Raw genomic sequence first — 27,651 nt, 5'->3', positions numbered from 1 at the left:
CTCCCCAGTAATGTTTTGCAGTTTTAGAGCACATTTTGTCCCAATTGAACAGTGGGAAGACTTGCATGTCGAAAGTTTTCTGGGTATGAGAGATGCTCCTCTTTTCCTCCCACACCTTTCTGTCACTGGATTGCCAGCCTGGGAACATGACCACAGTTTACACTTGATGCCCATTCACCTGGAAGTCTAGATAGAAACTTGTCTTGCAGGAAATGAAGCAGTAGATGAAATCTTTGTCAGCTGCATTAAGTGGAGTAGCAGTAAAAAGTTAAAAAGGACCAAATTAACTTTTTATTAGATGGAGAATAATTAAGACAAGAAATGCAAGCGAAATTCATCAGATTTGTTTTGAAACCACAAAATTCTACACCAATTTATAAAGATAATATTTATTGTAAAAAATTCAGTAGAAATCACATTACTTATTCAACTAAGTTTCAAGTATTGAGAACTTCAGTTGTGATAGCTGTTTCTCCTGGTAAACTGGATTAGTTCCTTTTTTTGCTGTCTGATATAATCGTTTGCTTCTGAAAACCATTCTGCATGTAACTGCTTATAACTTCTGGCAATACTCTTTTTTTCATTCCACTTAACAGTCTGAAAAAACAGTAGCAAAATATTACTGCACACGCAGTGAAAATGGCTGCCACATCAAGCATGTGATACTGATAGAAGGACATCTCGTACAGGGCAGGGCGCAGATGTGCCGCTCCATCGTGCCGTAGAACATAGTCCAGCCAATAAACCGTGCGATTCACTGGGTGAAGAGGTTGATCCCTAAACAGTTTGGACAAGTGCATCGCCTGCTTCTTGTACCTGATGATCAAAGCAAACTCATTTCAGTGAGCCGTGTCTTACATCAGTTTCAAGCTTTTGGCAACATGACTGATTTGCTATCTTTAAAATGCTTTAAGGCTTTTAATTCAAGAGACTTCCAACAAATAGCATTGGAAGAGTGCAGTGAAATCTTTCTTAAATTGATGGAGATTTGTAAGGCCATGTTTTGGAATACTGTGTATGCTTGGTAATAGTCGAGTTTTGGGGTCAATTTTTTGGATCAAATTTGGGAGGATTGACTTACGCGGATAATACTTTTGAGTGTGGGTAAAGTACCAGTGCCGGGAGCAGTTGGGGCCAAAAAAGGGTGGGGTTGGGTTGACTTTTAAGTGGGATCGACTATTACTCAAGTATATACGGTAGATTACTTAGGTGGTGGTGATTTTGTCAGTGTTACTCAAAAGAGTAACAATAAAAACTAAAGAAGAACGATCGTGAAGGAAGGGAAACGTGCAAGGATTTGGAGAAAGGAAACTGGAACCTGATTGATCATAGAAACAGCTGGGGAAAGCAGTTATCTTACCTTGGATCTGTGGTCACTGTGGTAAGTGCTTGATAAATATCCTCTGTTGTCATTGTGTTCCAGGGTAGATAGATCCCCATACCTTTGGCATGAACTCTTGTCATGATATCATAATGGTCTCCAAAAAAGGGTATCCCTACTACTGGTATGCCATGGTAGATCGATTCATAGATACCATTTAAACCCCCATGGCTCAAAAATGCTTTTACATTTCTGTGACCTAGATCAAATAACCCAAGGTTAATATAACCAGCATTGTCATGGAGAATCAAACAAGACAAAACTGTTCAGCCTGGTGTTGATTTTAATCATAGAGAAACAGCTCAGAAGCAGGCTCCTTGACCCATCAAACCTATGCCAACCATTTACATTCATCTTTGACTAATTCTCTATTTTTCCCACATTCCCATCAACTCCACCACACACCTACTAGCCTGCATTGTTTGGGGAGTGGGGGTGATAAATCCACACGGTCTCAGGGAAGACTCCACACAGACAGCCTTAAGTCCAAAATCTTTTGTTTTTTTCAACTACATGGGGCAGTGTGGTTAGTACAGTGCTGTTAGAGCACCAGTAATTGGGCCCGGGGTTCGAATCTGGCACTGTCTGTAAGAAGTTTGTATGTTCTCCCCATGTCTGCATGAACTTCCTCCCAGCTTTTGAGATAGACCAGGGATTGTTGGTTAATTGGGTGGCACAGGCTCGAAATGGCCTGTTACTGTATGTCTAAATTTACTCCCCTTACTGCCCACTGCCCTCACGATCAGTTCCTTGGGCACCATGTCTGCATTGTTGAAACACCAATTTTTTTCTCTTGCACCACAGTAACTGAACATTTATGATTTATCTTTTTTTCTTTATTCTCTCCTTTCACAGAAAAATTTACCATATATATTTGGAGTTTATTTTTACAGAGTACCAGTTCTGCTGCAGCAAATAAGAATTTCAATGCAGATGATTAGAATTGAAGGGGATCTGCTTGGAATAGAAATGTGGAGGAATTTCTTCAGCCAGAGGACGTGAACCTGTGCAATTTGTTAATACAGGTGGTGGAGGAGGCCAGGTCATTAGGTGTATTTAAGGCAGAGATTGATAGGTTCTTGATTAGCCAGGGCATCAAAGGTTATGGGGAGAAGGCCAGGCAATGGGAAAATGGATCAGCCCATTAAATGGTAGGGCAGACCTGATGGGCCGAATAGCCTGCCACTAAACTCATTGTGTCATGACTGGTTCACGAGCTTTGAGAGGAGAAAGGTGGTGTCACTTCACTGTGCCACCCTGAACAATTTCACTGTAAAATAAATTAAGCACACCAGACAGTACAGCTCAAATAATTGTTCAGAACATAGCCTTGTATTTCTATAGTACTTTGACAGACTTGGCAATGTAGATGTGTAATTATCATTTAAAAGTAAGACACATTGCAGACAATTTTCTACACAGCATGGTCCAACAACCAGGTGGCAGAATGGCTGGCAAACAAAGCCATTAATTACCTCAGTGCCATTGACCAGAGTTGGAGTTTGACCTTTGGTCTGTCTTGGTTGAATTTGCATGTTTTTTTTCCCCTGTGACTGCGTGTTTGTTTGTTTGCAAACAAAGGTCTCCACCAGAGGTACAGGCTTGGTAGGTCACCAGTACCCAGAGTGTTTAGAGTACAACATATAAGGAGGGTGCAGAGGTTAAGCGTCAGTGTGGGTCCTGTTCCATGATGCATAGTGCTGTTAGCTTTGTGACAAGATATATTTATACCTTCATCTTACTGTGTACAGTTACCGGTAATGGAAATTATGCCTGGCCTGCAGAAAAAGAATCTCAGGGTTGTATGTATTCTGACTTTAATTTGAGATCATTCATTTTAGTGGGTTGAGAAATCCTGAAATTCATTCCCCTGATTTCAGTAATATTATCTTGAAAGATTAGGTGTGGAGTGAGACAAACCATACTGGTAACTCTCATTGATGTGGGAGAGCAAAAACGAGAGAGGACACATCAATTCTGGTTCATTTACATCCACAGAAGAGGTGCTCATTGAAAAAAAGGGTCTTGGGCATCCGAAGGTGAGATTTCACTTTCCGGCAACAAGACTTGGGGCAGCACGGTTAGCACGTGCCTTTACAGCTTTCAAATCCCTCGCTGTCTGTGAGTTTGTATATTCTCCCCAGTTTCCTCCTACTGTTTGGAAATGTACCAGGGGTGTAGGTAAATTTGATCAGCAGGGACTGAAATGGCCCGTTACTGTAATGGCCCGTTACTGTGCTGTATGTCTAAATTTGAAGAAGAAAGGGAGCGTGGCAAGATGGCGTAGGTGGAATAACACCTCTCCCTGACTGAACTGTTCAAAGCCCAAATTTTTAAAAATTGGTGAAGAAAATTAAAGGACAGATTGCATGGAAGAGGAGGAACAATTATTGATGGAGGCTGCATCTCAAATTCAAATGTCTCTGCCTTTTGGAGCTGAAACTGCTGTTTAAAATCCTGTTTTAACTGATATAGCTAAACAAATGTAAAATTTGGCTATGCAAGTGAATCAAGGTTTTGCTGCTGTTAAAGAACAATTTTCTGAAATGAAAGGAGCTATGACTGATAGGTGAAATTTCAACTGTTGAAATGGATGTAAATGAATGTTTGAAGGCTGATGACAATATTCAAGGTAAGTTTAAGAAGATTGAAGAAGCTTTTTGTATTGTAAAGATGAAGTTGATGTATTAAAATGAACATCTTCCCAAGGATACAATACCTATTTCAGTCATTACCAATTCACTTAACAGAAAAATTCTTCAAGGAGCTAAGAAAGTAATAAGGAAATTCTTATGGAAAGGGGGAAAACCGAGGATAGCACTAGATAAATTAAAAGAATGGTAGAAACAAGGAGGCTTACAACTACCAAATTTTAAGAATTATTATAGAGCCGCACAATTAAGATACCCATCAGATTTTTATCAAACAAGGAAAAAACCAGATTAGAACTAGATAAAATAGGGGAGAAGATACCTGATCATAATACTATATAAATGGGATGAAAAATTGGTGCAACGTAGGAACTACTTGAAGGACAAATTGGGAAACAGTCTGAGGTTACCAGAAGGAAGCAGTTTTGAATATGTGATTAAAGACACAATGATAATTTAAAAATTTATAACAAACATGTACATCAAACTGCAAGAAAAGAAGAACGAGGAAACAAACGGTAAACCTAAACAAAAATGGGAACAAGATCTAAACATAAAGATAAAGAATGAAACATGGGAAAAGCTATGCTCCGGAACTATGAGAAATACAATAAACACGAGGTTACGCATGATACAATATAACTGGATACACAGGCTATATATCACACCTCAAAAGTTAAATAAATGGGACCCAACAGTATCAGACAGATGTTTTCGCTGTAAAAAGGAAATGGGAACAACAATTCATGCAATTTGGACATGTGAGAAAGTGAAAAAATTATGGGAAGATCTAAACCAGATATTAAATAAAATCACAAAAAGCAATATACCAAAAAACTCAGAGATCTTCCTCCTAAGTAATATAAGAAATAAAGAATTTGGACTAGATTTGGATGGTGCACAAAGAAGATTTGTTATGATAGCCCTAGCTGTAGCAAAAAAATGTATTATGTCAACCTGAAAATTAGAAGACAACTTGAGAATACAACAATGGTACATAGAAATAAATAAATGTATTTCATTAGAAAAAATAACATATAATTTAAGAAATAACATCACAATATTCAAACAAATATGGGAGCCATACATGAAATACAATAGAGAAATCCTACCATGGACTTCCACCACCTAAAATGACAGAAGGAAAAGACAACAAAATGAACTGACTCAGTATATAAAAGTAAAAGATAAAAATTTCTTGTTTATTTTATTAAGTGACAACATTGTTTAATGGGTTTAATGTATCATAGTTTGACCTTTAAATAAATGGGAAGGGGGGTGAGGGAAGGAAGGGGGGAAAAGGGGGAGAAAATGACACTATATATTCAAGAGAAAAAATGTCTATGTATCTTGGTCAATATGGTTTATAGTGTGAAAAAAAATTTTAAAAAAAGATGAAGTTGATCAGTATAAGGAAAGAATGGATCAGATTGAAGACTTCTACTGGTTGGGAAATTCAAAAGAAGGAATTATTGAAGAAAATTGATTCTTTGGAAAATCAAAGCCGGCATAATAATATTTAGATTGTGGGGCCTCCAGAAGATATAGAAGGAAGTGGATCCCTGAGGTGTTGGGGGAAAAAATGCTTTTCTGGATGGATAGAGCACATTGGCGATAAGGAGGAAACCGTTTCCAGGCCATCCTCCGCGGTCTGTTCTTGTTCGTTGTTTGCGTTATGAGGACCGTGAGATGATTTTGTGTCTTGCTGTGCAAAATGGCCAGAAAAATCAGGGCCTTTTGATGGTTAAGAATAGTAGAGTATTTTTCTAAATGCTGATTTAAGTCGAGATATAATTAAACGCCATAAGGAATTTAATTCAGCTAAAGTGGTATTATGGAAGATGGGGTATAAATTTGTTTTTCGATACCCTGCAGTATTGAAGGTGTTTTATGGGAATTATCAATCTTAGTTTTTTGATAATGATCATGATGCCTTCATTTTTGCTAATTCTTTGCCAGATAACAGGTCGAGTCAAGATTTGCTTTCTCAGCCACCTGTGAAGAATGGGAAGAAAGAAATGGAGACACAGCAATTGATTGATATTGATGATCAAGTCTACCGTATACTGGAAGCAGCATACCATACATGAAATAGGTGGTTTTTTTTTAAGTTGAGTTCAGTTTGGGGAGTGGTAGTTTGACTGTTGATACTTCTGAAGTCATTGTGGCGTTGGCTAGACCCGTACAATTGAGGGGGTACTACACTTGTTGTAGTTTTTGGGTTTTCTTTTATTTTGTGGGGGTTTTTTTTATGTTTTGGAAGCTGTGTGAGGTGCCACTTTGGGGGAGACATAAATTATTCTGGATAATTTGAATTTCACAACTTTTAATGTTAATGGGCTTAATAACCCGATTAAAAGAAAGCGGGTGTTTGCCTATATTAAAAAGATGAAGATTGATATTGCATTTTTACAAGAAACACATTTGACAGAAAAAGAACATCAGAAGTTGAAAAGTTTGGGTTGGGCACGTTATAGCGTTGCCTTTTAATTCTCAAGCAAGAGGTATTGCTATTTTAATACATAAAAAGTTGTCTTTTACATTGGATTCAGGTTTTGCAGCAATGGGTAGAGTACTGGTGGTAAATTGTAAGGTTTTTTCAGAGGCTTGGACATGGATGAATGTTTATGCACCTAATATAGACCATGAAGTGTTCATGGCAGAAACTTTCTTGAATTTAAATGTTTTGGTGGTTGGTGATTTTAATTGTTTGGATCCTTTATTGGATAAATCTCCAAAAACTTTGAGGAAAACAAAAATGGCTAAATAATTGTCGATGGTGGTGAAAGAGTTGAATTTGGTAGAGATTTGGAGGAGATTAAACCCGACAGAGAAGGATTTTTATTCTGCTAGACATGAATCTTATTCTAGAATTGATCTTTTTAGTATCAGCACAATTACAATTTACTCAAGTGGAATATAAAAGTAGGAATTTGTCTGATCGTTCTTTGCTATTTCTTGTACAGGTTCTGAAAGTGTAGAAACTACATATCATTGGAGATTTAATACATTACTGTTAAAATGACCTGAATTTATTGAATAAATGAAGGTTCAGTGCAATGTAAATTTATTTTATGGGATGCTTTGAAAGCGTATATGAGGGGACAAATTTTTTGTTATTCGACTAAAATTAAGAAACAATATTTGGTAGAGAGTCAAAATTTGGAAAAGGAAGTACAACGTGATACAATGGAAGATAAAAAGGCACAGTTAACTAAGCTAAAGCTACGATATAGTACTTTACAAACATATAAATTTGTTGCAAAATTCTAAACATTATTATGAGTTGGGTGAATGTGCCCATAAAGTTTTAGCATGGCAACTGAAGACGGAATAGGTTTCTCGGACTATAAATGCTGTCAGAAGAGGTTTTACTGTTACGTACAAACCTCAGGAGATTAATGATGAATTTATTTTATTTTATTTTTTTTTAGAATTTAGTTTATTTTATGAAGAATTGTACACTTCTGAGGTTGAGCAAGATAATGATCGAATTGTTGCAATTTTGACTAATTTGGACTTGTTGTCATTGAAGGAAAAAGAGGTAAAGGAGTTAATTTTGTTTTACTTCTGAATTTTGCAAAGAATTTCATGATTTACTGTTTCCTGTATTCATGGAAGTTTTAAAGCAGGCTACTGAAACTGGTTCTTTTCCAGAATCCTTTTCTGAAACATTGATTAGTCATTCCAAAAAAAGACAGATCCATTAAAAGTTGGGTCATATAGACAGATTTCTTTATTAAATGTAGGTTACAAGATAGTGGCAAAATTTTTAGCTAATAGATTAGCTAAATATTTGCCAGAGCTGATTCATGTAAACCAGGCTGGGTTTATTAAGGATTGGTATTCAGCGGATAATGTTGTTAAGCTGATTTCTTTGATTAAAGTCTCTCTCGAGAGAGAGAGAGAGAGAGAGCAACCCAACCAACCTATGATAGTGGCTTTAGACGCTGAGAAGGCCTTTGATAGAGTGGAATGGTTTTTTTTAAATTTAAAAGTATTAGAGAAATTTAAATTGGGACCACTCTTTACTGGTTGGGTGAAGGCCTTATATAAGAATCCATCAGCCAGGGTGGTGACAAATATCATCCCCGTTTACATTGACTAGGCAAGGATATTCTCTGTCAATGGTAATATTAAGGGTATTAAAGTACATTCAGATGAAGTTTTTCAATCTTTGGGACATCTTCAAGTACGATTAAAGCAGTATGGTGGGATGTGAGGTTATAAGGTTAACTGAGAGAAAAGTGAGATATTGCCTTTAGTAAACAAAGATTATTCAGCTTGTAACCAGAAGAAGCAATTTCAGTGGTCTTATAAGATTAAATACTTGGGAATAGTTGTTGATGATTAACATTTATATAGGTTAAATTATATACCTTTATTGAATAAAATTAAATGATTTAAATAGATGGAAAGATTTACCAATAACTTTGATAGGATGTGTAAATTGTATTAAAATGAATATTTTCCCACATATACAATATTTGTTTCAATCAATTCCCAGTAAACTTTCAAAAAAACTTTTAAAGGTTTAAATGCTTTAATACTATTGTTTCTGTGGAAAGGTAAATTGGCAAGAGTATCATTACAAAAATTGACTTTGAAATATTCTTTAGGAGGACGACAACTACCACATTTCCAAAACTATTATGAGGCAGCGCAGTTAAAATTTATTAATAGGATGTTTGATCAACCTTCGATATGGGCTAAGGTTGAGATGGCTCAGATTTCTGAATGAAATTTAGATCAGTTGATTTATAAATGGAATCCTTGTCTTTTTCGAAATTATAATTTACCTATGTTAAGACGTTTAATGGAGATATGCTATAATAGGGGTGAAAATGTTTGAACTTAAGGTAAATTTTCACCTCGGACTCCATTGTATCAGAATAAATGTTTCCTTTTCCAATGAATAATCATTACTTGAAATCCTGGGAACAGAATTTGGTAGATTGTTATGAAGCTGGGATTTTTTTGGTCATTTAATAGACATAAAAAATTTTGAATTACGTCAAATACATTGTTTGTGCTTTATTATTAGAGGATTTTGGATGTGAGTTATGGTTACCTAAGTGAAATAAATTTGAAATTTTACTTACTGATGGGATAAAAAAGGATTTATTTCAGAAATGTATGCCTTGTTGCAACATAAAATGAATAAACTGGATTTGTACAAAACAAAAAAAATAAAAGGGAGAATGATTTGTCTATTCCAATATCTCAGGAAGAATGAATGAAGATGTGTGACCAAATTAATAAATGTGAGATACAGATTAGTTCATGATAATTTTTTACATCAGCTTTATTTAACTCCTGAGAGGTTAAGGAAATATGGATTCAGTTCTTTGGATATGTGTTTTCGATGTGGTAAAAAAGGTTGGTTCCTTTTTTGCATTCAGTGTCACTTTGTAAAAAGGTGAAACCCCATTTGGTGTAGAATTATGGAATTTTTGGAAGGTTTGTTTAAGTTTAAACTTGATCCAATGTTATTTTTGTTGGGTTACAGCACGACATTGATTTTGGGGCTAAAATTGCATTTATTTGCTTAGCATTGGCTAGAAAATGTATTGCATTACTTGGAAGAATGAAATTGAATTGAATATTCAAAGATGGCATATAGAGTTGAGATCTTGTATTCCATTGGGAAAGATCACTTTTAATTTACATGATAATTGTTCTTTTTTTAATCAAGATGTGGAGCCTGTATATGAGCTATATGGGCTTAGAAATCTGGACGGAGATGGCATCGAATAGATTACATATGTTAACTCCTTTTCTGTTTTGGGGTAGTTATTGGGGGGTATAATGGGAGAAAAAAATTGTATCTTTTTTTTCAGTTTGTATAGTACATTCTGCTTGATAAATAAAATATATAAAAATAAAAAAAACACTCATTATTTCACCCACTCACTCTCACCCCCCCCCCCCCCCCATACACTCATTCTATCACACAATCACAGAGTCTGCATACTTTTGTGTTCAGACATACCCAGGAGATCATTTTGAGGGATCCATTCCATCAGTTTTGTGTTGTTCCCCAAACATTTTGGCTTTGTTCCAAAATACCTAAAAAAATAGAAAATGCACAATACAAATAATGTTATTAAACTCATTTTCTGCCTTTCTGCCTGTTCCCTTTCGCTATTCCCCCCACCCCCTTACTTCAACCCTTCATTCTTTTTCTCCCTCTTCCTCTGATTCCTTCAGTCCCTCACCTCCAGATGGTTCTCTGTGGAAGGCGAGCTGCAGCCATCGCTAACTTTGTCGATAACTCCTCCGACAGGTATTTAACTCCGGCTCCAAACGATATGACCACCACCCCGTGCTCCGCCTGGTCCACCCACTGCATCAGCTCCTTTGTACAAGGTAAAGCAAATGTGTTGGAAACCAAACAACTTCGGTCCAGCAACAGGCTCTCAGCTGCTCCAAGACTTACAGTTCTGCATGAATATATACCCAACTTCAAGACAACATTAAAATATGGCATTTGGCAAATACCATGGTTTGGTGTTCATTAAAGTGGTTGGTGCAGCCATGCCCAAACCACCACGCCCTCAAGGAAAAAAATTCTACTTGCTCCAACCCAAAATGTTGATCTCTGAAAATCTTCCCCACTTGCACTCTACTCTGTTGAACCAACGACAACCTCGCACATTTTGGTCTTTTAAATTTTTGAGAATATAATACGTGCCTCCTCAGTCACTCCTTGTAGCATCGATCTGGTAAACCTTTAATGTCCTCCCTTTGCTGCAGAAGGTCCACCAAAAGTGCCTTTCTCTTACACGATGGGGGTCGCCATCTTCTGACTGGAACCATGCCAAAGGCTGCAGAATTTTCAATGATATAGCAAGAGCCTCCACCATCTCTTCAGCCACTGCTTTCAAAATATTATCGCTACTTAACTCATTTTACTTGGTTATCCTTGGCTAACTTGCAACCACTGCTCTTTCCCTAGATTTAAATACTGCCCAATTATATTGCAGGCCAATACCAACTCTTGATATTTCAGAAAGGCATAAACTAGTATTACTGAGACCAGACACAGAGTGAGGCAAAGCAATATGGGATAATCACCAAATATTCTTCACTCTTTTCCATCAAATACTTCCTGAAACAACAATTCTAGAAATTTACAGTGATTGTCCAACCTTTGCAGCACAGAAAACCAGCCCTTCTTGACTGCACCGAACTATTATTCTACCTAGTCCCATTGACCTATCACCCTCCATACCTCTCCCATAAATGTTAAAATTGAGCCCACATTCAGCACTACAGCTTGTTTCATACTCCCACCACTCTGTGTGAAGAAATACCACCTATCCTTGACTTGCTTCCTCTGCCTTTAACTCTCACAATTGTTTGCATCTCTATCAAATCTCCCCTCATTCCTCTATGCCCCAGGGAATAAAGTCCCAACCTGTTTAATCTTTCCCTGTAATTTAGATCCTGAAGTCAGGGCAACATCCTGGTAAATCTTCTCTCCACTCTTTCAATCTAATTGATATCTTTCCTGTAGTTCAGTGACCAAAACTGCACACAATACCCCAAATTTGGCCTCACCAATGTCTTGTACAACTTTACCATGACATCCCAACCCGATAGTCCCAAATGCTCTTTACCACCCTGTGACACCACTTTCAGGGAATTTTATATGTGTATTCCAAGAATCCTCCGCACTGACCTTGGTAAAGGGCTCAATCCCGAAACACTGATTATGTACTTTTATCTTCACCACATAAAGGACACATTCTCCAGCATTGCGCTTTTACTTCAACTCATCTTTTGTTTTTATGTTCCACTCAGTGCCCAAGCATTTACTATCCATGACTTGGTTTGTCCTTCCAAAATGCAACACATCACACTTGTCTGCAATAAATTCAAGCTGGTCCAGATCCCTCTGCAAACCACATTATCATTTTAGATCAATAGACTCAGCACTGATCCTTGAGGCATACCACAGCACCAATCATCCACTACCACTCTCTGGCTTCTCCCACGCAGACAATGTATCTCCCCAAGATCAATTGGTCTTATCTCTGGAATATCTGGCCCATTGAGGTTTCTCTGCCATTCAGCAAGATCATGACTGATCTGGCCGTGGACTCAGCTCTTTCTGCCTGGCCTTTAATATATTTACTGAGGCAGCCTTCTGCTGCTTCCTTGGGCAGAGAATTCCTCAGATGCTCCACCTTTGGGGAGAAGTAGTTCCTCCTCATCTCTTGCCCTAACTTCTCTGAATCTTAAGATTAATTCTGGTAAACACGCACAGAAAACACTGGAGGAACTCAGCCAGTCTCCTAGCGTCCATAGGAGGAAAAGATATACTACCGACATTTTGGGCCTGAAAAAGCAGGCAGGTTCCTGAATGAAGAAAGGGAAGGAGTCCAGATCAACAAACAAAAGGTGTTAATTTGATACGAGGAAAGGTGAGAATTGATTTTGGCTCTGAAAGGAGGAAAATGGAAAAGGGGGGAGAGAAAGGTGGGGATGAAGAGGGGGAGGGGGGGGTTTAAACAGAAAAGTCACTGTTAATGCCATCCATTTGGAGGGTGCCCAGACAGAAGATGAGGTGTCATGACGAAGGTGTTGTCTCTTGGAAGGGCTGAGGCCCTAAACGTCAGTAATATATCTTTACCTCCAATGGAACTATGAGACTGGCCGAGTTTCCTCGAGCGTTTCACCACAAACACAGCACCTGCAGACTTCTTGCTTCACTCCTTTAACAGCATGTGCAAAAGTCACAAACACTCAAGGTTAGAACTGAACCAGTACCTCTGGCTCTCTGAGCAGCACCTCACCCGCCAGCCAAGTGTTCTCTCCTCCACAAACAGCACAGCATGGGGGCCCTTTGGCCCACAGGGTTGTGGTGACCTACATTAACCTATTTGAACCCTACCCAACCTTGCAACCCACAGCTGCGTACTTTTCTTACATCTGAGCCTATCTTTCAAATGTCATCTGATTGTCCATACAACCCGATGAAATGGCGTTCTCCGGCCCTCGATGCAAAACACACAACCAGATATAACACACACACACACACACAGACCCAGGTCAAATAATTCATCTAAACCAATGGTTTTCAAACTTTCGTTCCGCTCACATACCACTTTAAGTGATCCCTATGCCGTCACTGCTCTGTAAGGGATTATTAAAGTAATATGTGAATGGGGGGGGGGGAGAAGGTTGAGAACCCAATTGCCACTGAAATACTTTGCTTGAAATTGTCATTGACCCATTTCCTTTGGAGTTACGAAACCGTGCACATATTAGGGACGATTAAAACAGGGTTTTTTTTTTTTAACTTTTTTCCACTCACATCCCACCTTAAGTAATCCCTTACTAATCACAGTATTGATGGCACAGGGGATGTGAGTGGGAAGAAAAAGTTTGAGAACCACTGATCTACTCAAATTAATATTGTTTTGTACATGAGAGTCACGGGTGGTGAGTCTGAGCAATTCCTTCTGTTTTCTCACTGCCTGTGGGATGGAACCATTGTGCTATACCTGTCTCACTTCCATTCTAGGCACCCACCACTGTTAAACAACTCCCCAAAGCAGATGTCCTCTGGTATTCACCATTGCCACCCTGGGATAAAACGCGTTGGCTGTCCACCCTTTCTGCATCTTATACACCACTGTTAAGTGGCCTCTCGCCCTCCATCACTCGAAAGAGAAGCCCCCAGCTCGAAAGGCACAATTCCATGGCAACTCCTTTCATACTCATCAGGAGCAAATTCTCAGTGGAATCAAAATTCTCATGTGTTATATTAAAAGATGAATTACAATTATTTTTGCTTTCATGCAAAGATTGAAGGGAAATTTAGATGACAAATTCTAGTTTCATGTCTCTCAAGGGCACATACGTTAGCTGAGACACCGTCGGGAGTAGAATCCTCAGTGTCTATTCTGACACAATGTTTTCTCAACACCACATCACTACTTTAATTATCCACCTCAAGTATTAACCATCCGTTGCTACTGATTCTGCCCACACGCTATGGCACTAAAGCAGTTGCTGTTTTTCAGCAAGCCAGAGATGGAAGTGCATTGGAGAGAAGCTAAAGATAGACCCCAATTGGACCCCATCCCCAAAAAAAATCCTCACATCACAACCAGCTGAAACGAACACCATCATCCACACAACTGACACCTGGGATGTGTACAATGCTGGAAGCGCCTGAGTCCTGAAAACATAGAACAAACACTATAATTCAGAACAGGTTCATGTTACATAAACATGGAGCTGCAGTGGGATCCGACAGGCCAGGCCGCAGGCAGGTACCAAGATGTTTCAGGTACATGGGCTACCTGAACAGTTAACTAAATGGATTTTTATAACTAAAAACACAATGCTGGAGAAACTCAGTGCATCTTAAAATAATTTTCCAAGCTTGTACCCTTCATCAAGGTAAGAACAAAATGTAGGCAGGGGCCTGCTGTATGTACCTCAGATATAACCTGTTAGGTGAATCCTTCTCGCTGTGACAAATAACTTCAGTGCTGAACACAATGCCAAATTACACTAGATCTTTGCTGTTTACACATGGTGCAGATCCCCTTTCTTCTTGTACATTTGCATTTCCATCCAGAAGTGATTGCAGTGGTTAAAATTCCTGGGCTTGTAATCCAGAGATACAAATCGCAAATGGTAGTTGTGCGATTCATGCACCCGCCATAGCTTCCACATCCTTCCTATAATGAGGTGATCAGAACTGAACACAATAATCTGTGGTCTCACCAGAGATTTATAGAGTTTCAACATGACCTCTCTACTCTTGATCTCAATCTCCCTATTAATGAAGCCCAGCATCCTATCGGCCTTCTTAACTATCCTATCAACCAGTGCAGCAACCTTGAGGGATGTATGGAATTGGACCCCAAGGTCCCTCTGCTCATCCACACTCTTAAGTGCCTCTGGTTTGTCTCCAAAATGCATCACCTCACACTTTATCCAGATTGAACTCCATATGGCACTTTTCTGCCCAACTCTGCATCCTGTCTATATCCTCTTGTAACCTTAAACCCACAACTCTCCAACCTTCGAGTCATCTGCAAACTCACTGACCCATCCTTCCACCTCTTTATCCAGGTCATTTATAAAAATCACAAAGAGCAGGGGTCCCAGAACAGATCCCTGCGGAATTCCACTAGTCACCAACCTCCAGGCAGAATACTTTCCTTTCACTACTCTCTGCTTTCTTCCTACAAGCCAATTTTTTATCCATACAGCCAATGTTCAACTGATCCTGTGCCTCGTAACTTTCTGAATGAGTCTCTTGTGGGAGGGAGACCTTGTCAAATCCATGTTGACCATGGATTCTTTAGTTACCTCCTCAAAAAACCCAATTAGACTCATGAGGCACAACCTTCCCTTCACAAAGCCCTGCTGACTCTCCTTACTACACCAAATGCTCATAGGTCCTATCCTAAAGAATCCTCTCCATTAGTTTGCACACCCCTGATGCAAGACTCACCGGTCTATAATTCCCTGGATTCTCCCTAATAACTTTTTTAATCAAGGGGACTACATTTGCCATTCTCCAATCCTCCAGCATCTCCCCTGCAGCCAAAAAGGGTTTAAGGATCAAGCTACTGCTCCAGCTATCTCTTCCCTTACTTCTCACAGCAGCCTTGGGTATATGGAGTCTGGCCCCAGTGACTTCCTCTTCCTTAATCACCACATTGTCCAGCGCACAGGCCCATTCAATTTCAACCTCACCCTGACCAAGGACCTTTTGTGAATACTGATGCAAAGTTTTCATTTAGGACCCCCGCCCCCAAACTCCTCCAGGCACATTGGAAACAAAAATTATCCAGAGCGGACAACTGGCCAAAGAGGAGGATGAAGGCTTAAAGTGGGAGAAGGAGTCTTCAGTGGGGGACGGATAATCCTGGTTGTGGAAGTAGGCATGAAGATGGAGACGATGGAAGAAGAGTTCGGAATCGTGGCATGAACAGTACTCATTAAGGCGTGGGCAGCGAAGCTCTGACAGTGTGGTTTTATTTTTTTTCCATGAAAAAAATATTGCAAAATTGAAGATTTTACTATGTATATTTATAAAAAATGAAAAATAAAATATTTTTTAAAAAGGTGTGGGCGAAGGAGGACGAAGGTGAGGCCTTTACTGAGGACAGAGCGTTCCATCTCTGATAGGGGAAAGCTCACACGGTGATGAAGGGCTCAAGCCTGAAATGTTGGTTCTGTATCTTTATCCTTGCTACATAAAGGACACTGTTTGATTGGTTGAGTTTCTCCAGCATTGTGTTTTTACATCAGTGTGTCAGTATAATTTTTTCCCTGCAGGGAAAGGAGTCTCAAACTAGAGGGCATGAATTTTAGGTGAATAGTAAGATTTAAATAGGAATCTGAGAAGCAGGTTTTTTTACACAGAGGTGTGGGGACCTGTTGCAGTGGGGTTGGCAGGTACAATGACATAGAAACAATAGGACTTCAGGAACTGAATTACAGAGGGAGGTTAAACAGGTTAGGACTTTATTCCTTGGAGTGTAGAAGAATGAGGGGAGATTTGATAGAGTAAATGTAGACAGGCTTTTTCCACTGAGGGTAGGTGAGATATAAACATGGGTTAAGGGTGAAAGGTTCAGTGGGAACATTAGGGGGAACAACTTCACACAGAGAGTGGTGGGAGGGTGGAACGAGCTGCCAGCTGAAGTGAATGCAGGTTCAATTTGAACATTGAAGAAAAAATTGAGCAGGTACATGGATGGGAGAGGTATGGAGGGTTATGGACTGGGTACAGGTCTGTGGGACGAGGCAGAAAAATATTTCAGCACAGTCTAGTAAAGGTTCTCTGTGATTAGTAAGGGATTGCTTAAGGTGGTATGTGAGTGGAAAGAAAAAGTTTGAAAACCCCTGTTTTAATTGTACCTAATTAACTCATTATGTGCACGGTTTCATGACTCCAAAGGAAATGGGCCAATGACAATTTTTCTCAAGCAAAATATTTCAGTAACAATTGGGTCTAGAGCAGTGATTTTCAACCTTCCCTTCCCAATCATAGACCACCTTAAGCAATCCCTTACTAATCACAGAGCACTGATGGCATAGGGGATGACTTAAAATGGGATGGGAGTGAAAAGAAAAATGTTGAGAACCACTGGTTAAGAGGGATATCAGCCAAACGCAGGCAAATGAAACTGGCTCAGGTAGCCTGGTGTTTTTCAATGAACCAAAGACACTCCCTCACTTTGCCTTTTTGTGCACTATGTGCATATTTTTGGGTAAGGTGGTTTATAGCAACATTTACTCTGTGATGCTGCCGCTACAAATTTTGTGGCTTGTTCATAATAAATACTTTTTCTAGTTTAGTGGAAGAACTGGTTTTAAAGGACCTGCTGGTCTGGTTTTTTTTGTCCCTGCAGCGGGAGCAGTCTGTGCCAAGTAGTAATTTAATCTTCGCAGGCCTCAAAATTACAATTGTAACTGAGTCTTCTCATTCCTTATCATTAGATCAACCTTTGGGAGGTGGTTTCAATGAACAAGTAGCAAAGCAACTTCATCAAGTTGCCACTCAACCTCGAGCTGGGTGTTAAGTGGTCTCTCCCACTTACCCACGACTTGTCACTTAAACCACTGCACTTCAGATCAATTTTAACACACAGATTTGTCACATGGGCAGATAGAACAAGCACCATTAACCTCTTGAATCCTTTAATTCATTATAGCCACATTACTGATCACTTGGGGAGGACTGTATCCACCCACATGGCTCAGCTCCCTGCTAAGTAAACACTGCCAGTGCTGTCATGACAATGTCTATAAATGTGTAGGCTAATGGGAAACAAATTTAAAATTCATAAATAGGAGTAATCAGGAACAGGGCCCATCACAACAGACAGGCCATTTGGCCCGTGATATTACACTGATCTATATAAATCTATTCAATAATCTAAACCTTGCTTCACACCCATAACCCTCTACTTTTCTTGTATCTAAGTTTCCTCTAAATGCACCTAATGATCCAGCCTCATCGATCATCCCTGGCAAGACATTCCAGGCACCCACAGCTCTCTGTGTAAAAAAAAAAAAAGAGTATCCCGGTGTCTCCCCTAAACTTCCCTCCCTCCACTGTGTACAGATGTCCTCTGGTATTTGCCACTGTCTGCCCACCATATCTATGCCTCTCATAATCTGGTAGACCTGTATTAAGTCACGTTTCATCCTCCTTTATTCCAAAGAGGAATCCAATCCAGGCAACTGAACACAACATTCCAAGTGTGGTTTAACCAGAGTTTTACAGAGCTCCATCCTTACCTCATGGCTCCTGAACTCAATCCCCCAACTAATGAAGCCCAGCATCCCATAAACATTCTTAACTACCCTATCAACTTGCAGAGCGACCTTGACAGATCTGTGGATTTGGACCCCAAGGCTGCCCTGTTCTTCCACGCTGTTAAGAATCCTGCCATTAATCATGCACTCCAGCTTCAAGTTCGACCTTCCACTTCTCTGCCCAACCATGCATCCTTATCTTTATCCTGTTGTAATGGAAACATTAGAAACATTGAAAGCCCTGCATTAAAATGAAAAAGTGGGTTTTTAAAAAAAAAGTTTGTTAGGGAGGCATAGTTGGTGTAGTGGTTACACATTTATAGCGCCAGTGATCAGAACCAGACCTGGGTTCGAATCCCGCGCTGTCTGTAAGGAGTTTGTACATTCGCCCCGTGTCTCTGTGGGTTTTCCCTGGGGGCTCCGGTTTCCTTCCACCCTTCATGTAGACATACTGCACTGTAACACCCTGTAAGTTAACGGGGTGTAAATTGGGTGGCATGGACTCGTTGGACCAAATTGGCCTGTTACAGTGCTGTATGTCTACATTTAAAAAAAATGTTACAGCCATTTGGCCCATAACATCTGTGCTGAACACGACGTCAAAATTAATTTTGGTATACCTCCATTCCCTGCATTGCCATACCTGTCTACATACTTCCCAAACACTACCGTCAAATCTTACATTGAGACAAAATAGTTATTACCATTACATAAGGTGATAGAACTAACCCTTGCTGACTGAGTTGGCATTCGGGGCTAGTCCCATTTGTCTGCTTTTGGTCCATATTGTTATTGTGGCTGCTACAAGATATACCATTGTTCACGTCAACAAGGTTGTACAAGTTAGAGTTACAAGGAAAATTTTCCACCTGACCCTCTCAGTCAAAGCATCGAGGCAGGCACTTTATCCTGAACTGACATGTGGAGCAATAGAGAGTTAATGAGTACACCTTTCCACCAGAGTTCAAAAGCATTCCATCCTACATAAGAAATAGGAGCAGGAATTGGTCATCCAGCCTGTCAATGAGTTCGTGTCTGATCCAACGACAGGCTCATCTCCACTAACCTGCCTTTTCCCTATATCCCTTAATTCCCCTTCTAGGTAAAAATCTATCCAACCTTGTCTTAAGTAGATTTACTGAAGCTTCAAGGGGCAGCTTCTCCAATGAAGCCAATGTTGAATGCAGTATACCACCTCACCAAGACCAATCGGTCTCATCTCTGGAACATTAAAATAGGAGCAGCTGGCCTTCTCTGCCATTCAGCAAGATTGGCACTCATCTGGCCGTGGACTCAGCTTGTTCCCCAGAATTAAATTTAATTCTGTTTTAATATATTTACTGAGACAGCCTCTCCTCCTTCCTTGGTCAGGAAGTTCCTCAGGTTCACCACCCTCTGGGAAAAGCAGTTTCTCCTCATCTCCATCCTGAATCAACTACCCAGAATCTTGAGGCTATATCCCCTAGTTCTCGTGTCCCCACCATTGGGAACAACTGACCTACCTTTAGCTTATTTTGTATGTTTCTGAAAGACACCTTCTCATTCTTCTTATGTAATGGAAGGTGAGACAATTTGGCACCTTGTTGCTATCATAATCTTTGACAAAAAGATTGAAATTAATCTGATTCAGTAGATTTACATCATTGTGAGCTGAAGAGCCTGCAGTGTGCTTTGATATTCTAGGAGTTCCATGTGGCCTTGTGGGATACAATGCAACAGATAATGGTGCCTCTGGTCAAAGACTCACCTCTGACAGTGGGTTGGCGTGCCTGGTGAGGATCCCCCCCACAAACACGATCGAGGGCAGACTAGGCCGCGGAAATTCCAGAGACACGTCAGTGCAGAGGAGAAACATGCTGGAACCTTGGACGACCTCCAACATGGACCTGGAGCCTCCTGGTTTGCGCTTCCTTACAATTGCGTCGTATTTCGGAAGGATGGCCCACCTGGTTCCCACACGGCTGACAACATAAATCAAACTGTTCCAGGCGCGCTCCAAGAGGTTCATCCGATCAGTCATGAGGGAATTAAATTCTGGAACATAAGAGATTGGTGAAGGAGCTCCAAGCTCTGCTGGGAACCACAGCCCTGTAGAAAATGTCACATGCTTCACACCCAGGATTTCAGCGTAAACATAACCACACATTTCATTGGGGTCCACCAGCAGCAGATCAAAATTTTCTTCCCTCAGGCGCTCCTCCAGGTCTCGATTGCTCACCATCAAGTCACAGTTTGCAGTGTAAGAATCCAAGATGTTGAACAGCTGCAGCGACGTCAACTTCCCAGAGAAGATGTTCCTCATTTTCTCCTGGAGAAAGTCCTCAGCAGTTTGAGTGGTGAACATTCCAATGTACCGCTGAGACCGGTAGTGAGGGGACTGCTCGACCTCTCGGCCATCTGACACCACAATGACCACCTCGTGTCCTTGACCGTGCAATGCTTTGGCCATCGTCCTGAATATCTGCAGGTGGCTTTCGAACATGATTGGCGGAATTATCATTATTTTGGCTGCCATTAAAAGTCTCAAGGTGCTCAAAGTCGAGAGGACGAGAACAATTAACATCTTCATTCTGCAGAGAGGAAAAGGAGACCAGACTATTAATATCCCACACTGTGGTGACCAGACCACCTGTACTGCATCTAGTGATGAAGGAAGCATGGCTTGCACACAAAGAATATAGAGAGGACCATTCAGCTCCTCGTGCCTGCTCTGGCAGCCAATTAGCTGCATCGAGCATAGAAGACCACAGCACAGTACAACCCCCTTGGTCATCAATGTTACGCTGACCCACATATTCATTAAAAAAAATACTAAACCCTCCCTACCCTGAAAACCCCTTGTTTTTCAAGTCTCTTAAATGCCCCTAATGTTTCAGCCTCCACCACTATCCCCGGCAAGGCATTTCCGGCACCCACAGCTCTCTGTGTAAAAAAAACTTACCCCCAAGTCTCCCAAAAACTTTCCTCCCTTCAATTTGCACACGTCCTCTGGTGTTTACTATTCCTGCTCTGGGTAAAAGGCACTTGTTGCCCACCCTCTCAATCTTGTTGACCTCTTTTAAATCTCCTCTCATCCTTCTACACTCCAAAGAGAAAAGTCCCATCTCTGTTAACCTTGCCCTCCTAAGGCTCATTTTCCAATCCAGACAACATCCTGGTCAATCTCCTCTATACCCTCTCCACAGTTTCCACATCCTTCCTACAATGGCTAATTTCTTGCCTTTGCACCACTTTCATCCACTAGCCCAATTTTGCTTGATTCAAATCAGAATTTATTGTCATGAACAAGGCGTGAAATTTGGAGTTTTGCGGCAGCATCGGGAGTGAAAACATAACTATAAAATAATTAATATAACAGTGCACTAAATGGTTCATGGTTTGTTCAGGAGTCTGAGGACAGTGGGGGAGAAGCTGTCCTTGTGCCGTTGAGTGCTCACCTTCTGGCTTCCTCCCTCAATATTCCAAAATCTCTCAATTAACATAAACATAACATAACAATTTACAGCACGGAAACAGGCCATTAGGCCCTTCTAGTCCGCACCGAACCAAACACCCCTCTCTAGTCCCACCTCCCTGCACAATGCCCATAACCCTCCATCTTCTTCTCATCCATATACCTGTCCAACCTTTTCTTAAATAATACAATTGACTCCGCCGCCACTATTTCTACCAGAAGCTCATTCCACACGGCTACCACTCTCTGAGTAAAGAAGTTCCCCCTCATGTTACCTCTAAACCTCTGCCCCTTAATTCTTAACTCATGTCCTCTTGTTTTAATCTTTCCTCCTCTTAACGGAAATAGTCTATCCACATCCACTCTGTCTATCCCTTTCATAATCTTAAATACTTCTATCAAATCCCCTCTCAACCTTCTACACTCCAAAGAATAAAGACCTCATCTGTCCAATCTCTCCCTATACTCTAGATGCTTAAACCCAGGTAACATTCTGGTAAACCTTCTCTGCACTCTCTCCACTCTGTTTATATCCTTCCTATAATTAGGCGACCAGAACTGCACACAGAACTCCAAATTAGGCCGCATCAACGTCTTATACAATCTCATCATCACCTCCCAACTCCTATATTCCATGCAATGATTGATAAAGGCCAGCATACTAAAAGCCTTCTTCACCACCCTATTCACGTGAGTTTCTACCTTCAGGGAACGTTGTACCGTTACTCCTAAATCTTTCTGCTCTTCTGTATTCATCAATGCTCTCCCATTTACCACGTATGTCCTGTTCTGATTCTTCTTACCAAAATGAAGCACCTCACACTTATCAGCATTAAATTCCATCTGCCATTTTTCAGCCCACTTTTCTAAGCAGCCCAAATCCCTCTGCAATCCTTGAAAACCTTCTTCATTATCCACTATTCCACCCATCTTAGTATCGTCTGTATATTTACTAATCCAATTTACCACCCCATCATCTAGATCATTAATGTATATAATGAACAACAATGGGCCCAATACAGATCCTTGAGGCACACCACTGGTCACCGGCCTCCAACCTGACAGACAATTATCCACTACCACTCTCTGGCCTCTCCCTTTCAGCCAATGTTCAATCCATTTGACTATCTCAAAATTTATACCTAAAGACTCCACCTTCTTAACTAACCTTCCATGTGGTACCTTATTGAAGGCCTTACTGAAGTCCATATAGACAACATCCACTGCGCTACCCTCATCCACATTCCTAGTCACCTCTTCAAAAAATTCAATCAGATTGGTCAAACATGACCTTCCTCCCACAAATCCACGTTGAGTGCTCCTGATCAGACCCTGTCTATCCAGATGTTTATAAGTACTATCTCTAAGAATTCTCTCCATTAATTTACCTACCACAGACTCAAACTTACAGGCCGATAGTTGCCAGGCTTCCTCCTTGAACCCTTTTTAAATAACGGAACCACATGCGCAATGCGCCAATCCTCCGGCACTATCCCCATATCTAATGACATTTGGAAAATTACCGCCAGAGCCTTCTTCACTTCTCTCAATGTCCTGGGGAAGATCCCGTCTGGTCCCGGAGACAGATCCACCTTTATATTCTTCAAAAGCCCTAAAACTACATCTTTTGTAATCTCTATATTCCCCATATTTACCCAATTTGCTTTTTTTTATCTCACATCTCCCAATATCCTTCTCCTTAGTGAATACCGAAGAAAAGAAACTGTTCAATATCTCCCCCATTTCTCTAGGTTCCACACACAGTTTTCCGCTCTGATTCTTAAGTGTCTTAAATATACCCAGCAATGGAGCCCTCATGGGTCCCTGAGGGAGAGAATCCCAAAGATTCACTCCTGAATGGGTGAAGATTTCCAAATGGAAAGGTGACCTCTTATTTTCTGAGCCCTGGACACGCAACCAGGGCAAACATCATCACAGTGGTCAAGTCAGGTAAGAACGTCGTAACAGGAGTCGGCCATTCGGCCCATCGAGTCTGCTCCACCATTCAATTACATCATGTCTGATCTGATGACAGGCTCATCTCCACTGACCTGCCTTTTCCCCTGCCCCTTAATTCCCCAACTATCTAAAAAAATTCTATCCTTAAATATATTTTACTAAAGCCACCTCCAGCTCTTCAATGGGCAGCGAATTCCACACATTGACCATTCTTTTTCTCCCACTGATACTGCTTCACCTGCACGATCAAAAGCTGCCTCAACCTTTCCCTTTAGCCAGAGGCAAAAAACCAGTTCCACAGAAAAGAACATGGATCAGTGAGGAATGCACCTTCAAGCCAACCATTAGGCTGAATAGGCTTGAGCTTAGGGTCCTGGAAGGGAGGGGGACTGAGAGCAAAACCAAATGGTTCAATTGAGTGGACATGGGATGATATTTCAGTACTTCTACATTTTTTTTCCATATCTGGAATATTACAAACACTCTTTCTAAATTAGGCTCCAAACATAAAAACATTTAGAAGTAATGCTTTTAGTACTTTGCCCTCCAGCCACAAGATGGTGTTTACAACGGTGCAGACTAGAGGGGTCGAGGTGGCCTGCTTCTGTACTGCACCTGTTATATGTCGATGTTATTATGTCTCGAGTTGGCGTTAACGTGCACATATACTGGTTTAAAGACAGGGAGCGAAACCTGTAGGAACATGAACGCCATATTGTGAAATCCATAAAACATGAGGGTAATCAGAAACGTTACTTTAGTAAGTCCATATCTTACCCCTCCCTTACAAATGGCGAGAAAACCAGGAGCAATTGGCTGGGTTACTCACCAAGCACAGTGTCAGGCATTTGCTGTTTTAACTGCAAACTGTTTTCAAGTGAGATTGATTGAGCCTGATTGCTCAACAATACCAGTCAGTCCAGGAGTATATGAAAGCAGTTCTGGAAACGGTTGTTGCTACACTAAATTTATTGCTTACACATGTAGAATGAAATAAGTTATTTAACTGGAACAACATCACTTAATTCTATTCAATGAAGGGTGGGGCAGGGAGGGGGGCAAGGTCAAGGGGAGCCTTACTAAAGCTCAGCCTGGAGACCTTGAAGGTAGTTAATCCACCATTGGTACACCCACACAAGCTTCAAACCTCAATGAGGCTGGGAGCCCAACATTACCTGATACCAAGAAGTCCTTGGGCAATGTGATCTCACATTTTCAGCCAAAAAATAACTTACAGAAACAAGTGGGGGGGGGGGGGGGGAGAGAGAAAATCACCACTCAAAGTAAAATACGTTCCCCTTAAAGACCTGAAGAGGACCTGGATTATTTTATTGTCATAAAAATACAGTCAGAGAAAGAGAAGCCAATCGAGCGATTGCAGACGCTGGAATCGAAATGCTACTTATTTTTTTCCATCAATATAATTCTGAATATCTACCTTTTAGATTCATTATCTCTTTCCACAGAATAATGTTTGCTATTAGGAGTTTTTAAAATCTTACTGGGAGATAGATCAGCTCATTGAGTAGTGTCAACCTTGCTCTCAATGACAACAAAACCAAAGGGATGACTGTGGACTTCAGGAGGGAGTCAGGGGAACATCATCTCATTGAGGGCTCAGTAGTGGAGAGGGTCAAGAACAACAAATTCCTGGGTGTCAACATCTCTGAGGATCTGTCCTGGAGCCTCCACATTGATGCAAACACAAAGAAGGCTTGCCAGCAGCTAGACTTCATGAGGGGTTGGAGGAGATTCAGTATGTCACTGCAGGTTCTCAAAAAAATCTGCAGGTGTACTGTGGAGAGCATTCTGGCTGGTTTCATTGCTGCCTGGTATGGAGGTACCAACGCTCAGGACAAGAATAAACTCCAGAGGGTAGTTAACGGGCCTGTGACATCACAGGCACCAGGCTTCCCTCCATCAAGGGCATCTACAAGAGGGGGTGTCTTAAGAAAGCAGCCTCTTAAGAACCCCCCCCCCCCCCCCACCACCCAGGCCATGCCCTCTTCACTCTGCTACCATCAGGGAAAAGGTACAGGAGCCTGAAGACGAGCATCCAGCGGCACAAGGACGGCTTCTTCCCTGCTGTTGTCAGACTGATCATTCTCATGAATGATCACTGAACCACAGACACGGCCTCGCTTTGACTTTTCGTGTGCTATTTGTATTTATTTTCATCAGGTGGTTTATCCGTTCATCTGCTCTTTGATGCTGCCGCAAAATAAAATATTTTGTGACTTGATGGTTCTGGGTTTGGCTGCTCCAAACAAGAGTTTCAGTGTCATTGCACATTGTTGTTCTCTCAATGAACAATCTGGAGCAAAAACAACTCAGCAGGTTGGGCAGCTTCACTTTTGGCCTGTCCTTTTCTCCCAGTCTTGTTGCTCAAACTGCTCACTTCCTCCAGCCCCATCGTATTTTGCTTACTCTTCCATTTCAACTATCAGCCGCATCCCATCAATTTATTAAAAAAATCATATCTTGGGACAAGTCCTGCTCTTTACATTCATAATACAAAACACAAGACATCAGAGCAGGTACAGGCCATTCCATCAGGAGCTGATTCACTGGCCCTCTCCCCATAACCGGCTCATCAAGACATTCCCAGCAAGGCACAGGTTTTATTTTCCCTCCTCCCAATACACGCAAGTCAAATGGAACAATTTTTTTCCCTCCAGGGGGAAAACACTGGAGACGAGTGGACTCTGGAGATTCTGACAATGATAACAATTCCTTCCCCCCCGCTCCCCCTTCCCCCCCCCGCTCCCCCTTCCCCCTTCCCCCCCCCCACTCCCCCTTCCCCCCTCCACTCCCCCTTCCCCCCTCCACTCCCCTTCCCCCCCCGCACTCCCCCTTCCCCCCCCCCCCGCACTCCCCCTTCCCCCCACCCCCCGTATTCGCTGAAGACAGAACTGCCGACTTTGTTTCATTCCCCGGATTCTGACTACATTTCGCTTGTTTCCCTTTCCGTGACCTTTGGGGTTTTGAAACCGCCAGTTTACACGCTCCTCGGGCACTTGTAACCGGGCCTTCGCTCCCTTGTGAGGTCGTCGCAGCCCCCGTGTTTGCCCCGGTGGAAGAGCCCCTCACCCTCCCGGAGCCGCGTTCCCCGTGGCCAAAAACCGAGGGAGCCTTTTCGAAATTGCTCCCCACCATCTTTGAACCCCCGCCACTGTCGACAGAAATGAAACTCGGCCAATATCCATCGCCGAGCTGGAGATTCCTCTCGCTGCAGTTTTGTTGGGAACTGCCTTCACTGCGGCCAGTGGACTGATTCTGGCTTTTCTCGTCTGGAGCCCAGAGCAGGGCAGCCCCGCGGGCTTCTCCAGCGCCCCCCACACACCTTACCTGTCCGCCCAGGAGCTGTCGGCGCTGCTCCGTGTCCCCGCACCAGCGTCGGCCGCCACTTCCTTCATCGAGGCTCCGCCCCGAGCCGAGTGGATCCGCCGGGGCGGAGGGGGATTCAGCGTCTGGGACTGGGGGCTGGAGGGGTCGCGTGTCGGGACGGGGGGTGGGGCTGAGACGGGACAGGACGGAGGGGGAGGGAAGGTTCTGGTTCCCCTGCGAACTTCCCCACTCCTCTCCCCCGAAGAAACGTGACGCGGGGCCCAGGCCGGCAAGAATCTCTATCAATGTCTTAACATCCGAAAGGAAAACTTCCTTGTGGTCCTTGACGTCTTTGTCGAGGGTTTATGAATGAATGGAGGAGCAGGCGCGAACTCCGCTTCTCCCCTTGATCTAGAAGCTGCTGTGTCCGTCACAAAGCAGATGATAACGATCTGACCAATAGGAATTGGTTGCAGTTCGTCTCGATCCAGAAAAGATACAAATCAAGTAGCAAAGATTAAGAGACTTCGATGAAGGGCTGAAGCCCGAAATGTTGGTCGTCTCTTGATCTTGACCAG

General features: G+C 41.7%; 1 protein-coding gene across 4 annotated transcripts; it reads right to left on the bottom strand.

Annotated features, from left to right (window-relative positions):
* Nucleotides 1–373: 373 nt before the first annotated feature.
* LOC138736233 (2-hydroxyacylsphingosine 1-beta-galactosyltransferase-like) lies at nucleotides 374–27,651 on the bottom strand. 4 transcript variants are annotated; one of them, XM_069885385.1, is made up of 7 exons: nucleotides 27,095–27,651; nucleotides 24,362–24,439; nucleotides 20,081–20,903; nucleotides 10,251–10,390; nucleotides 10,025–10,101; nucleotides 1,361–1,580; nucleotides 374–816 (listed from the first exon to the last, which is right to left on the bottom strand). In XM_069885385.1, the coding sequence occupies exons 1-7, from the start codon at nucleotides 27,160–27,162 to the stop codon at nucleotides 489–491; spliced, it is 1,734 nt and encodes a 577-aa protein (XP_069741486.1). In that variant the 5' UTR covers nucleotides 27,163–27,651; the 3' UTR covers nucleotides 374–488. The 4 variants fall into 4 exon arrangements, with proteins under 4 accessions (XP_069741486.1, XP_069741489.1, XP_069741487.1 ...); XM_069885388.1 differs by having other exon boundaries at nucleotides 27,090–27,113; XM_069885386.1 differs by lacking the exon at nucleotides 27,095–27,651 and adding an exon at nucleotides 26,900–27,027.

Source organism: Narcine bancroftii, chromosome 6 (genome assembly GCF_036971445.1).
Source record: "Narcine bancroftii isolate sNarBan1 chromosome 6, sNarBan1.hap1, whole genome shotgun sequence".
Classification (NCBI taxonomy): Eukaryota; Metazoa; Chordata; class Chondrichthyes; order Torpediniformes; family Narcinidae; genus Narcine; species Narcine bancroftii.
The sequence above is the reverse complement of the archived record's forward strand: the minus strand, read 5'-3'. Positions and strand labels throughout refer to the sequence as shown.

Bases quoted from the DNA above. Each gene is read 5' to 3' on its own strand.
- LOC138736233 (XM_069885385.1), bottom strand. From the start codon at position 27,162: ATGAAGGAAGTGGCGGCCGACGCTGGTGCGGGGACACGGAGCAGCGCC. The intron at 10,102-10,250 runs GTGAGGGACTGA...CTATTTTTTTAG, and splicing joins CCACAGAGAACCATCTGGAG to GTATTTTGGAACAAAGCCAA. The intron at 1,581-10,024 runs GTATGTCTGAAC...TATTTGATCTAG, and splicing joins CCCTCAAAATGATCTCCTGG to GTCACAGAAATGTAAAAGCA.